A 14826-nucleotide genomic window follows, 5' to 3' on the forward strand; every position below is an offset into this window, starting at 1 on the left:
GGGTAAAATACCCAGATGACAATGGATTGTAGCTCACAGTGTTAAATTCAGTAGATCCAACTCCTTCTGGTGCACAATAAACTGTACCAATGTAGGCAAATCTCCTGTTGCCATCGTTGGGGTTGTGGCTCATATATGTGGGCATCAAACACCTGCAAGCATCCACTTGCCATCCCACGCAGTGTCTCTGAACAGCCCCTGATTTACTCCCGCCACAAGCGCTTCACATGTCCCATTCATTACATCATGCTACTTTGCTTAGTTTAAGTAATCGTGTCAAAAAAAAAAAAAAAATGACTATGAATGCAGGATGTTCTACCAACAGTGGACCTACAATAAATTTTTTGTGCAGTACAAGGAGAAAGCTGTCTATCTGTATCCACCAGGGGTGCTCTTTCTCCCCGGGATGTGTTTCTTGATGTAGAATTGACTAGAACCAATTCCATCCCCTTTGTATCAATGGTGGAAAATAATTACAAGAGAAAAATATGGTACAAGATGAGATATATGTATTTAAATTGCTTTAAAAGATAACATTTATTCCTAGAATGTAATGCATAATCTTGTATACATACATATTCAGGCCAGAGAGAAGCAAAGAGATATCCCAGCCAAGTGGGAGAATGCTGACACACGGATGTCCCATCCAGCAAGGAATTTTGGTGGCATAGTCAGACGCTTCTGACGTTGTGCTGGATCCTCGTCTTTAAAAACACTCACATATTTACATATTCATAGAATTCATGTCAGATATGGGTGACTGCCAGACTACCTTAACAGACTCTTGGTTTTTTAACCATGTTGGTCAAGCAGACGTCAGCACCTTTAAAAAAGAAAACCTGCTTGTGTCCTTCACATGTTTTCTGCCCACCTCCCTAACCTGAATTACAGCTGTCATTTGTCAATCTCCCTGACAGTTTCTGTCTCTCTCAGCTGAATTGCATGGCTTCGCAAATTACATTTGGCACAAATAACCTTCTTGTTACACTGCCTTATATGCCAGGAGTCCGACGCTGTATTTAAAGAATAACAGTTTCTGTTTGCACCTCGAATCTTGACATGATGACAAATACGATTGTCTAGTAGGACAGGTAATGTCAGATAAATTTTCAAAACTGAAAAATAAATTAACATTTCAGCTTTTTAAAAGCAAAAGCATCTAAACATGTAGATTTGAGCCAGTTTTCAAAGAGCCGAAATAATAGCCGTTTACAGAGGGAGAATTTGTCAAAGAATGCCTTGTTTCTGTTGCCAAGGAGATGTGCCCGGAGAAGACAGAATTATTTAGTGCTGTGACTCGTTAAGGAGCATCAATTACACGAAGAATTGAAGAAATGGGGGACAATTTGCATCTGCATTTGCAAAATGAATCAGAATATCTTTCCTCTTTTTAGCTGGCACTTGACAGAAACAATGATGACACAGCAAAATGTTGTATGTTCATTCAGGGAACAAATGATGAGTTTGAAATCACAGAGGAGTTTACTTCACTACAGAGCCTCAGGGGGATGACAATGGGAAAGGACATCTATGAAGAAGTTATCCAAACTGAGAATGACTTGGGGGCTTGACGGGGTTACACTAACCAGTATGACCCATCAGCCCACTACTCAGAAGCTATTAGCGGAAAAAACAACAGTTGCTTTTCCTGCAAAAAGTGTAAGGAGGCAATGGAAATATTGCAGCGTGAGTTTTCAGATGAGATTTCAAGAGCCTTTACAGATACAGCATATCCCTTTGATTTCAACATTAAAGCTATCATTTTTGCAAAAAAAAATGCAACAGAATGTGCTGTGGTGGTTGTCTTAAAGCCACTTCTCATGACCCCCAAGTTCATTTTGGAGCATGGAGGTCTGGTAGCAGATTGTTATAAATAAATATGTACATCAAAAACCAACAAATCGGAGTGATTTAAATGTCTGCTCAGATTTAATGCCATGCCATGAGAACCATGCCAGGAGTTGTTTGCAGACCAGTGTTTGAGAACAACTGATTTAGAGTACTTAATGCATACAGTAGAAAGCAAAACAGTTATTTTTATGCATAAACTAATTGTTAAGCGAACTTTCAGTGCCTTTAGCTCAGTCAGTGCATGGGTACCTCAGCATTAATGGCATACTTGCTCATCAGTATGAAAAGGGTTAAGGAATAATAGCAAGCTTTTCTGGAATTCATCAGTGCAAGTGGAGAACATTTAAGACCAAAATCATTCTACCTACATACTAATACTCTCACAGAGCAACAAGAAAACTTCAATATATAAATCCTTAGTTCTTGGTGTACAGCAACTTCACAACTGTAAATATAATGTATTACACATAGAAAGTAAAATGTTAAGTTTGAGTACACAATGAAAGGTCTGGAAATTGAAAGTACAGTAATCCCTCCTCGATAGACGAAAATCCGCGAAGTAGAAACCATATGTTTGTATAGTTATTTTTATATATTTTAAGCCCTTATAAACTCTCCCACACTGTTAACATTATTAGAGACCTCTAGACATGAAATAACACCCTTTAGTCAAAAGTTTAAACTGTGCTCCATGATAACACAGAGATGACAGTTCTTTCTCACAATTAAAAGAATGCAAATAGATCTTCTTCTCTTCAGGAGCAGAGAATTTCAGAGGGAGAGAGAGAGAGCGCTCGCAAAGAAAAGCAAACAATCAAAAAATCAATACGTGTGCTTTTAAGTTTGCCTCGGCATTTTTTAGAGGAGCGTCAGTATCTTCTAAGCAAACAGCCTCTGTGCAAAAAGCCCCTCTGCTCACATCTCCTCCGTCAGGCGCAGAGAGCGTCAGAGAGAGAGAGCAAGATTAAAGCAAACCATCAAAAAATCAATAAGTGTGCTTTTGGAAGCACCGTGATAAAGCGCCATTTCTTAGAGGTGCCTCCGTATCCACTAGGCAAACAGCTTCTGTGCAAACAGCCCCTCCGTCAGGCGCAGAGAATGTCAGAGAGGGTGAGATAGAGGCAGAGACAAGCAAACAATCGAGCTCCGCGCGGGATGCATATCTTATAGCATTGAGGAGTTTTAGTTAATATGTAATACATGCTCTGATTGGGTAGCTTCTAAGCCATCCGCAAATAGCGTCCCTTGTATGAAATCAACAGGGCAAACAAACTGAGGAAGCGTGTAGCATAAATTAAAAGACCCATTGTCCGCAGAAATCCGCGAACTAGCGAAACATCCGTGATATATATTTAGATGTGCTTACATTTAAAATCCGCGATAGAGTGAAGCCGCGAAAGTCGAAGCTCGATATAGCGAGGGATCACTGTACACTTTATGAAAGGAATTTAGGAGTCGTAGTGGACTCAACACTATCTGCTTCCAATGTTCAGAATCCATTAATTGGCTAACAGAATGTTTGGTTATGTAGCACATTGTGTAGAGTAGAAATCCAAGGAGGTTATGTTTAATCTTTATAATGCACTGGTGAGGCCTCATCTGGAGTACTGTGTGCAGTTTTGGTCTCCAGTCTACAAAAAGGACACAGTAATGCTGGACAAAATCCAGATTAGAGTAACTAGGCTCATTCCAGGGCTACAGGGGATGAATTATGAAGAAAAAAGAGCTGTGCCTTTTTACTTTAAGAAAAGGAGATTAGGAAGTGTTTGAAATTATGAAAGGAATTAGTACTGAGGATAGAAACTGTTACTTTACATTAATTTCAACAAGAACACTGGGACACTGCTGGAAACCAATTAAGGGTAAATTTCGCACAAACATTATGAAGTTTTTCTTTATACAGAAAACCACAGACATGTGAAATAAACTACCAAGTAATGTGGTAGACAGTAGAACTTTAGGGACTTTCAAAACTCGACTTGATGTTATTTTGGAAGAATTAAATGGATAGTACTTGTGAGCTTAGCTGGGCTGAATGGCAAGTTCTCGTCTAGATTGGTCTAATGTTCTAACTGTGCTGCAACCTGAAGCCAGATGGTTTTTAAATGTTAAGTAAATATTAAGCAGGCACATCACAACACCCTCAAGAACTAGGGAAATACAATGTAAAATTATTGAGATTGTCAAAGAATCAATGGATATTTGCTGTTGTGGACACAAAAGTGATTTTCAACTCATCTGACAGATAGACAATGTCTAGTATTTATTTAGCAAGAATTTTGGTAAGATTGTTAAAGCATCTGGAAGAACAGAGAAAACAGAAGAATGTAAGATGATGGTATGCTAGGATTACTGGATTTATTAAAGCTTTTAACTTTATCTCCAAAAACATGAAGGAATGTATCACATTTTGCAGCAGAAGCACTGGTAAGAGATGAAGTAGCTAATTCTAAACATGTGTTACCAAAGCAAGTATTAAGAACAAATGGAAAATAACACTGTACCCCTCAGCCTTTTTACTACGGAGCAGTTAAGTCTTTAGTCAAAAGTCAAGCAAAATGACACCTTTTATTGGCTAACTAAAAAGATTACAATATGCAAGCTTTCTAGGCAACTTGGGCCCCTTCTTCAGGCAAAATGTAATCAGATGTAAGATGTAATGTCTTTAGTCAGAAAGACTCCTGTCAGTTTCTCTGACAATGCCATTGGTTAAAACTGAAGTCATCAGTTAGCAGTGATTTTTATAATACCTGCACAAGTAAACATAAAATAAAAACCTTAGCACAACTAGGCAAGATATTTGGCTGAATTATAATCCTAAAGGTTAGTAGGATTTTAAGAAATAAGGCTATTAATTGTTAAATGGGTAGTCCCCGAATTATGGACATACGACTTCTAAACGGGGCCTTCATCTGTCTGGAGGACGTGACGCAGGCTCCTCAGTAACTGCCACTCCGTCATCTCCAGCCTGGGGACGCTGCAAGCGGTGGCTGGAGGAGGGCAGTTTCGCTGCCTGCGCAGTGTAGTGTCCCTTGTGTGGCTCGAGTTGATGAATGGGACAGTGGGGGCCACATCCCATGCGGCAAGCACTCGTGTGCAGGACGGAGGCTTGATGGGGTGGAGGGGGGCGTTTCACTGCCCGCAACCTTGCAGTGTCCCTCGAACGGCTGCCCTGTTCGTTCTCAATGGTGACTCGGTTGTGGCTGAACGGAGGCCATTGAGGGTGAATGGGGCAGCAGGGGGGAGTATTTAGTGTGTCTCAAGTGGCTGCCTGTTAAATGGGGACAGTTGGGAGATTCACTACCCGCCTTTGTCCGCACCCTGTTCGCTCACGCTGCAGGCAACATACTGCATGCAAGTGGAGGTGACGGTGAGGTGGGCTGGTGGTAAACCGCCCCTCGCTGCCCCCATTCATTCTCAATAGCAAGCCTGCTTGCAGGCAGGAAGTCGTCTCTTGTCAGTACATCAGACGTGTTGACAACGGGTGCCTTCCTGCTGTGATAGCATGTATAGCGCTGTGCAGAAGAGCTCACCTTAATCTTTTGTCTTCACCCTCCAACAATGTCTCTGAAACCCAAATTTGATGCAAGTGCTGGTGATACAGTAAAGAAGAGCAAAACCATCACCATTAAAAATAAAGTAGAAATAATAAAAAGGTCAGAGAGAGGTGAAACTCCATCATTCATTAGCAGAGCACTTGGTTGCAGTCAGTCAACAATAGCATTTATTAAATTAATGTACCTGTTCAGACTTACATACAAATTCAGCCTAAGAACAAACCTACAGTCCCTATCTCGTACGTAACCTGGGGACTGCCTGTACTTTAATTTGTTTGCATCAGTATACATTTAATAACAACATAGCTATTTTAAACATCTGATATTATCTAGCATCTGCTCAACTATCTTCTACCTGTGTTCAGTAAATCTGTGAACTGGAGCATGCAGGTCCAGTATAATACTGTGCCCAATTTATCAGTTTTTGGCCTGGTAACATTTTGGCAGACATTATATTTTACACATTATTATTTTGTTTTTAACTTGCAGACATGATCCTCCAGGTCAGGCTGTTACTACAACAACCCAAGAGCTTCTGAGGCTTACTGAATCAAACCCAAATGGCATTCCAGCGCTGGATCCAGTGAATGATTTTCAAATAAAAGATTTAGAAGTTGTTGAAAGCTCAATGAGGCTTAGACATTTGGAGGAAGTACTGGGAACGTTTAACTGTGTACACAGTCCAAAATTCTCCGAGCAGGTACTAGAATAGATCGCCCCTCTTTTCTTTTAATTTGAATTTTTGGTAGTTTAGTGTTCTGTGTTAATAATGAGTCTGTTTCGTCAATCTAAGACAAGAAATATGTAACTGTTTGCTTTTTTTTATTTCATTATGTTGCAGTATGACAGGCTAAATAAACGAATGCAGATTCAGGATGAGCTTGATCGGTTACGATACCTTATATCAGATCAAAGCTTGCTTCTTCTTCCAGAATATGAGCAAAGAATTAAGGTAAGACACTAGATGTAACACCCAGTCCAGGGTTGGTTTCTGCTATAATCCTACAACATTGAAATAGATCAAGTAGTTTTAAAAGTAAATATAGTAATGGATGGACCCTTTCATGTTATTTTATATCATTAAGTAAAAGTGGAATGAGAATATTTCAGTAGAAATCTTCAAATGGGAATATGATTCATTCTTGAAAAGAAGGCATTACAAGTTAGTTTAGACTGCATTATTCCTGACTAGCATGATCCAGTAATCGTGCTGCTGAGGTAAAAGCACATTGCAGGATTTGCCACATTTTTTAATGTCATGTCTGTAAGCAGCATAGTCCATTAGGAAAACCACGGCACAAACCCCTTATAGTACCCCGCTAGCTAGAAAAAGGCTTTGACCAGGGCCATCTTGTAATGATGCCTAATTTAAACAACAGTGGGCTTATGATTTGTTAAGCTCCAACATACACCAAATATTTAGACTCTGTTAATCTGAAATATCATTTTTTTGGGTTGATGTGGAGGTCTGCCTTTGAAATAGTTGGCAATATTGTCAAGACAAGTGACACCTAATGCATTGTGGGGCCAAGCACACTGGACATCAAATGTTAGAAAGTCTCCTTGTTGCCCAGAGCAGAGAATGCAGTACTGTCAGTGTTCACTAGGGGTGCTAAATGCATTTCTTTAAGTCGCAAAAAACTTTAAAGGAGTTTGCCAAGACCCCTTTGGAAGAGTACTTAGGAAACACGTTTGCCCCATGTCTCTTGTTAAGCTCATCTACCTTAACCATGTCATTTGCATTGGACCATCACAGTCAGCTCCTTAGTCAGATGTTCTGCGTTTTATCCCTACCAGTGACCATCAGCTCTGCTGGATAGGGCCTAGAGTCTCCCTGGTTGAAGATGTGGGTTAAGGTTGTATTCCTCTCAGCTTGTCACGGGAGCAAAAGTTGGAAAGCAGTAGCAGACATATTGCTCCAAATATCTTAACAGTGCTGCGTATTTGAACCTGTTCATTGCCCTGGCCTTAAACACCAAGGGTTGAATGTACCAGTGCACGGTACCGTTTGCCGTGGGACCAGGCACATTCCACTCCTTTAGAGCATGATGAAAACAGGTAACAGTCTTTAGTGCAGGGGTCTCCAACCTTTTTTCCCCTGAGAGTTGCTTTTACAAAATGAAAATGGCCGAGAGCTACTCATGTTTTCTAACGTTTATTCTCATAGCTTATTTCAACCCAAACAAACTGAATAAGCTTGTTTTGCCTGTACATTTACAAAATTTTGGTGTCCACAACTCACATTTTGCATTAAAACATCACAAAAATATTTAGTTCACATGCAAGTGCATTTTGTATGTCTGTATGCATTTTCTAGTGTATCTTAAAAGATGAATGCTGTCAAAACCAAACAATGCAATTCCAAATACACAGATATGACTTATTCATTTGTGATTTTCTTACATGTCACTATTTCACTTCACAAGAGTATTCACATGTCCAGTTGCATGTGTGATGTGTTTTTAGTTAGTCAGATGACTGGCACTGCATGGATTAAGCAAGAGAGGTGTATGGTGGAGTGTAGACACTTAGGTTCACTCTTATGGAGGTATTTAAACGTTCATCTGTCAGTCTTGTTCTGAACTTTGATTTCATGACATTCATGTCAGACTCACAGAGGTATGGAGACCCAAACCAAGCAGACATTTTCTGAGCTGCTTGGTGAAGATTCTTCCTCACTCACTCGCCAGCTTCGGGGTGTTCCTTAACTCCGCTTAGCTAGTGAACGAGAGAACAATTGAATTCAACTTTGTTTGATATTTAAAATAAAGTGTTACTCAGGTTTGATGAGTTTGAGTCCGGATATTTTCTTAAGTGTATGCGACATTGAAAAGACAGATCGCAATTCAGATTGTGGATTGTGGTTTTGTGTTAAAAGGATTGTGATATGATTTTTTGGAAAGATCGCCCATCCCTAATTTGACTAATCAAGTTTTAAAATTTATGTAGGATTCCTTAACCCTTTGGCGACGTACTTGGAAAGGGGTTGCGAGCTACTGGTAGCTCGTGAGCGACGTGTTGGAGAGCCCTGGTTTAGTGTATTGTACAAAACAATTAATTGAGCTAGAGGAACACCAGAGAGGGGCAGACCAGAGACATCTCTGATCTTATATTGAGCTGGTGGAAGAACTCAAATTCCCCAATGTATTGTGTGAACTGTTCTTGGCGTTAGAGTTAAAAATGGCTGCATCATTTTATGCCATGATTTCTTCACTTTTTCCCCACATGAAAGGAGTACTTTTTACCTTTAAAAGATACAGTGCATCCGGAAAGTATTCACAGCGCATCCCTTTTTCCAAATTTTTTTATGTTACAGCCTTATTCCAAAATGAATTAAATTAATTTATTTCCTCAGAATTCTACACACAACACCCCATAATGACAATGTGAAGAAAGTTTACTTGAAGTTTTTGCAAATTTATTAAAAATAAAAAAACTGAGAAATCACATGTACATAAGTATTCACAGCCTTTGCTCAATACTTTGTCGATGCACCTTTGGCAGCAATTACAGCCTCAAGTCTTTTTGAATATGATGCCACAAGCTTGGCACACCTGTCCTTGGCCAGTTTCGCCCATTCCTCTTTGCAGCACCTCTCAAGCTCCATCAGGTTGGATGGGAAGCATCAGTGCACAGCCATTTTAAGATCTCTCCAGAGATGTTCAATCGGATTCAAGTCTGGGCTCTGGCTGGGCAACTCAAGGACATTCACAGAGTTGTCCTGAAGCCACTCCTTTGATATCTTGGCTGTGTGCTTAGGGTCGCTGTCCTGCTGAAAGATGAACCGTCGCCCCAGTCTGAAATCAAGAGCGCTCTGGAGCAGGTTTTCATCCAGGATGTCTCTGTACCTTGCTGCAGTCATCTTTCCCTTTATCCTGACTAGTCTCCCAGTTCCTGCCGCTGAAAAACATCCCCACAGCATGATGCTGCCACCACCATGCTTCACTGCAAGATGGTATTGGCTTAGTAAGCGGTGCCTGGTTTTCTCCAAACGTGACGCCTGGCATTCACACCAAAGAGTTCAATCTTTGTCTCATCAGACCAGAGAATTTTGCCTCTCATGGTCTGAGAGTCCTTCAGGTACCTTTTGGCAAACTCCAGGCAGGTTGCCATGTGCCTTCAAAGCAGCAGAAATTTTTCTATAACCTTCCCCAGATTTGTGCCTCGAGACAATCCTGTCTCGGAGGTCTACAGATAATTCCTTTGACTTCATGCTTGGTTTGAGCTCTGACATGAACTGTCAACTGTGGGACCTTCTATAGACAGGTGTGTGCCTTTCCAAATCATGTCCAATCAACTGAATTTACCACAGGTGGACTCCAATTACGCTGCAGAAACATCTCAAGGATGATCAGGGGAAACAGGATGCACCTGAGCTCAATTTTGAGCTTCATGGCAAAGGCTGTGAATACTTATGTACATGTGCTTTCTTATTATTTATTTTTAATAAATTTGCAAAAACCTCAAGTAAACTTTTTTCACGTTGTCATTATGGGGTGTTGTGTGTAGAATTCTGAGGAAAAAAAATGAATTTAATCCATTTTGGAATAAGGCTGTAACATAAAATATGGAAAAAGTGATGCGCTGTGAATACTTTCCAGATGCACTGTATAAAACTGTGATTGTTCCCCCTTTAAATAATTCTGTATGATTTGACTGTGTGCATGTGCCACTTTACTTAAATCTATTTTTCCTTCAGGGGTGGGGATCGATCTGTTCTTAACTCAATTTTTCTTTTTGTAAAAACTTGATTGCTTTGTATGGATTGTAATAAAATTAATTAAAAAAAAAAATCTATTTTTCCTTTTTTTTCCACCCATAGGTTCTAAAAGTTCTAAAATACATCGATGATTCTTGCACTGTGCAGCTCAAAGGACGTGTGGCCTGTGAGATCAGTAGCCATGAACTGATGGTAACTGAACTTGTCTTTGATAACGTGCTGAGTGACCTGCCACCCGAGGAAATCGCTGCTTTGCTGTCATGTCTGGTGTTCCAACAGAAGACCCAGGTTGAACCAGAGATCAGTACTTCTCTTCAAGAGGTTTGCTTGAATTTTGTGTTTTGGTTTTTTTAGCTCTACAAATGCGTCTGCTGCAGTAGATTTACATTATTATATTTTATAAATCTCGTACGACTTGAAAGGCATTTTGTGACAATTCATAAGAAAGTACTGACCAATATTTTATAGATGTCATACTCAACACTTGAATGTTTAGTTATTGCACATGTTTTGTTTTATTTCAGGGTATAAAGCGCATTCAGAGTGTAGCTGAACGTATAGCATCTATCCAGAGGGATTGTGGTATGCGAGAGTCGGGAGAAGACTACGTGGCACAATTTAAATTTGGTCTGCTGGAGGTGGTGTACTGCTGGGCAAGAGGCATGGTAAGGGCTTTGTTCACTGACCTGCTTTGACATGTTGGCCTGAAATGTAACTGTTGTGTACGTTTGTATATGTGCATTGCAATTTGTGCTTTCTTTGTTTTCTTTTCTAGCCCTTTTCTGAAATTGCTCTGCTTACGGATGTCCAGGAAGGCATAGTGGTGCGTTGCATCCAAAGGTTGGATGAAACATGCCGGGATGTAAGGAATGCTGCACGGATCATCGGTGACCCTGTGCTCTGTGCCAAAATGGAACAAGCATCAATGATGATCAAGCGTGATATCGTTTTTGCCGCCAGCTTGTACACCCAATGAGCAGTTCATTTTTGGACTCATTAGAGCAAACGAGATGTGAACATTGTTGCTGGGAGTTTTTTTTGTGCTTGAGAGACGACAAAGACATTAAGACATCCCACATTATCATATTACCATCTTTGAGGAATAAACATAGCATTAAAAACTATATGAAAACGCATCAGCCAAAGAATGAAAAAATAAACATAAGTACCAAAATACAGAGGAGGTTAGAGGTACACATAGATATCAGCAGCCTGTGTGGTGAAAGATTTGGTCACATACTAAATCTATGCATTAAAAAGACAAATGTCACTGGATATATAGTGTCAGTCGATAACAAACTTCTTTCAAAAGTTAATATAAATAGTGGCTTATTCGTAAAACCTTGATTAAGCTTCATTCAAAACAAAATATTAAAATTAGCCTATTTTTTAATTTCTTCGCAAGCCTTTAAAAGTTTAAAGGAAATTATTGAAATGTGCGGATGAGTGAATGGCCAAGAAGTATTGACGTTTCTTCCTCACTGCTCGAGGGACTCTCATTTTATTCTTGGCCTGGATAGTGTTTGTGTCTGCTGTTTGCACGTTACTCCTTGTCCATACAGATTTAACTATTGGTGGTCACACCGTAAAGAAGTACACGGCAGGTTAATGACAGGCCTGCTGTCTATGGATGTGTGCCCTTCAGTCGAGTGCCATCTCTTTTAAGGTTGGGTTTTGGTTTGTGCTCACAGCTTCAGAAATCGGCTGTGGCTTCTTGTGACCATTTAATTGAAAAAATGTTTAGAAAATGATTGGTTATTTTGAATTGTTCTTGTTTTCTTATTTTGCATTTCATTAATTCATTGTCCAGCCCACTCAGCAAGTTTAGTGTCACGGGGAGCTGCTGCCCACTCTTAACAGCACTGGGCTCAGTGCAGGAGCTAACCCAAAATTGGGCAAAACTCATTCATACTGAGCTGATTCAGAGGGGAACTGAGGTGATAACACGCAGCATTAAGCACTTCATTCACATTTCAGATTGATAGTCAATGAAGAACAAATTAACCAAAAACATTTTAAAGAATTTGAATTCCATGATGAGGTTTGAAAACTCACATAATTCGGATCATTGGGAGCGTCTCATTATTTACATACCCACCCTTTTAGTGAATTTAATCTTTCATCCTCAGGGCTGAAGAGAGCTCCTCTGTTCTGTTAGCAGCCGTCAAAAACACAGACAGGCAGATAAATATTTGATCGAATTGAGCCAAAGTGCACTGTGCCAGCTACTTCAATAAAAACAGAGAATTAGGCGTGCATGTTCATCATCTTGATTATGGCGCATATTTAAATTATTTCACAGAGAACCCCCAATGTGCAAGAGTACCTTTGTAACTGGACATTTAAGACCATTCGTGCTGTCCTGGGCTCTGGGTATTGCTAATCCTGAAGAGGGAAATTAAAAAGGAGCAATAAAGGGAATGATCCATTCTTGGACATTTTAAAATGCTTTTGGTCTTTGTTGCTGGGTATGCTTACTTTGAATGGGTCTCATCAGCAGGGTTGCCAGTTCCTGGAAATATTCTCAGTTCAATGACAGGAGATTTTTGGCCTAATGATGCTTTAGACCAGCCCAATGAATGACGTTGTTGACAACCGGGTGCTGTTGATTTCTTTTTTGGAGGGGTTCACCTTGGAGTAGTGCCACTGTTGACGTTTCTTTGCCCCCCTTGGAGTTTTACCGCTATTGACATTTGTTTCCCCCTTGGAGTTTTGTCGTTTGGATGGCTGCACACACCCTAAAAAATACCACAAAAAACTGAAAACTGCAAAATTGAAATCATTCCCCGCACGACATTTTCAAAAATAGTCCAATTTGGCTTGAAAACCACAAGTGGCAACCCAGCTCACCAGAGGTTTGGTCAAGTGATGAATTAATTGTTAAACTAAGTGATGTGGAGTGGATGCTGATTAAAATTGTTAAAGAATGAGTTTGGTACTTTTTCAAGTCAAAGTAGTTTCTTCACAGACATGCTCTGTATGTGTTTGCACCGCAAAATAGTGTTTTAAAGTTAATGTTTTTCTATAAATTAAAAAAAATATGAGGGGCAGTCAAAAAGTTCCCAGAATTGTGATATAGCCGGAGAGTACGAGATCAGATTATGCACCCATTGTTGTAGAGGGGAGCGCAGCACGTCTGTAGACCAGTTACAACAGGTCTGAATTAGTTTCACTGTGTGGTATTGTTTTAATTACCGTTCGAGTTAGACATGTGCATAGTCAATCGGCACAATGTCGCAGTTCCAACAACGTGCTAACATCAAGTTCATGTGCAAATTGGGGAAATCAGCTTTAGAGACACTAACAAGTGCTGCAGTGCCGCTGCGATGTGTGCGTAATCTGATCAATGACTCTCCTGCTATAGCACAAATTCGGGAACTTTTTGACTGCCCCTCAAATATATCTTGCCCACACAGGCACATTGCAGTCTATGGGACGTGGAGAAAAAGCATGAAAACCTATCGGATACGTCCATTTTTCACTCCAAGACAGTTGTTGAGTCTTATGATTACACACACACTGTAAAATGGTATAATGCATGTCATTTTTTAACCAAAAACAGCAATAATATGAAATTCAGCTATTTTAAAAGAAGACAGCTCAGTATTTTGTCTTAATGCGGCACAACCTTTCATACCACTTGTGCGTGGTTTCCTCCCGACAGACCAAATCACAGTGAGCTGTTCATACAATATGGTTAGGTTTCCATATTTACGTGACAATTCATGCAAGTGATAGACAATTTATTCTTACCATGATAACATATCATCACATGATAAAGTGATTATTTCCACATCCCTTATGTTGTCACAAACGCGTTGGAAACACTGAAGGAGCAGATCAATACTCAGCAATTATAATTTGCTTGAAAACTGGATATATTTAGTACATTTTTGTGCTTTGTCTCCGTGCCCCGTAGCCTCCATTATAAAGTACCAGAGTGGGCAAGACATTATTAAGATTAGAAATCGCTTAACTTTAGAACACACTTTTATGTGGCAAATGCATATATAGCAATGCTTGTGAACATATCATTTTGACTTGAAAAACAGCAAACTTCTCCTTGATCTGTGTGACTTTGTTGTTACTCCAAACAGCCCGCTTTATATGGAACAGCAATGCTAATATTAGAAGAAGCTGAACAAACCGACAGGAGGTAACGTTGGCTTTTCTTATCGTCACAAAGCTGAGGCGTGAATGTGTTGCTTCCTCTTCATGTGCCACATGTCTTACAAAGGTAGGAATGTGAGTTTATTCTATTTATTATAAAATGGGATATTATTAAACCAAAGAATATTTACACCACTGGCTCAAACACAAATATTGTATCTACATAATTATATTTTTTCAAATGGATGAGATATTATCTGTGACAATTATTTAGCTGCTATAATTCTGCTTCCTGAAAATGACAGCTTATTATTTATAGTTGGAACCTCTCATCTACTTGAAAGGATTGTACTGACAAGAATAGGAAAGAGCAGCAGCTCACAAGTGCCATTCAGGCTGAAATGAATTGAGAGATTTAATTGAAAATGCTTTGTTTTTACCTTCAGACAGCATTCAAAGGATTGTAAAAATAACAATCATTGGTAAAACTTTACTGTATAGTTAAGTCATTAAATACAGTATATCAGTTACTAAAGTATAGCAATGACTACAAAATATAATTCAGTGTACGGGAAAGTATAGTGCTTG

At 39.6% G+C, this 14826-nt stretch overlaps 1 protein-coding gene across 1 annotated transcript in view; it reads left to right on the forward strand.

The window, feature by feature from the left end:
• skiv2l (SKI2 homolog, superkiller viralicidic activity 2-like) overlaps positions 1-14426 on the forward strand; it is a 53527-nt gene extending 39101 nt beyond the window's left edge. Inside the window, exons 25-29 of the mRNA XM_039768745.1 lie at positions 5898-6108; positions 6250-6360; positions 10231-10449; positions 10653-10793; positions 10904-14426. Coding sequence (XP_039624679.1) covers positions 5898-6108; positions 6250-6360; positions 10231-10449; positions 10653-10793; positions 10904-11104 — 883 coding nt within the window. The 3' untranslated portion in view covers positions 11105-14426. The remainder of the gene's footprint in view (positions 1-5897; positions 6109-6249; positions 6361-10230; positions 10450-10652; positions 10794-10903) is intronic.
• The last annotated feature ends 400 nt before the right edge of the window (positions 14427-14826 follow it).

This window comes from Polypterus senegalus, chromosome 11 (genome assembly GCF_016835505.1).
Source record: "Polypterus senegalus isolate Bchr_013 chromosome 11, ASM1683550v1, whole genome shotgun sequence".
Classification (NCBI taxonomy): Eukaryota; Metazoa; Chordata; class Cladistia; order Polypteriformes; family Polypteridae; genus Polypterus; species Polypterus senegalus.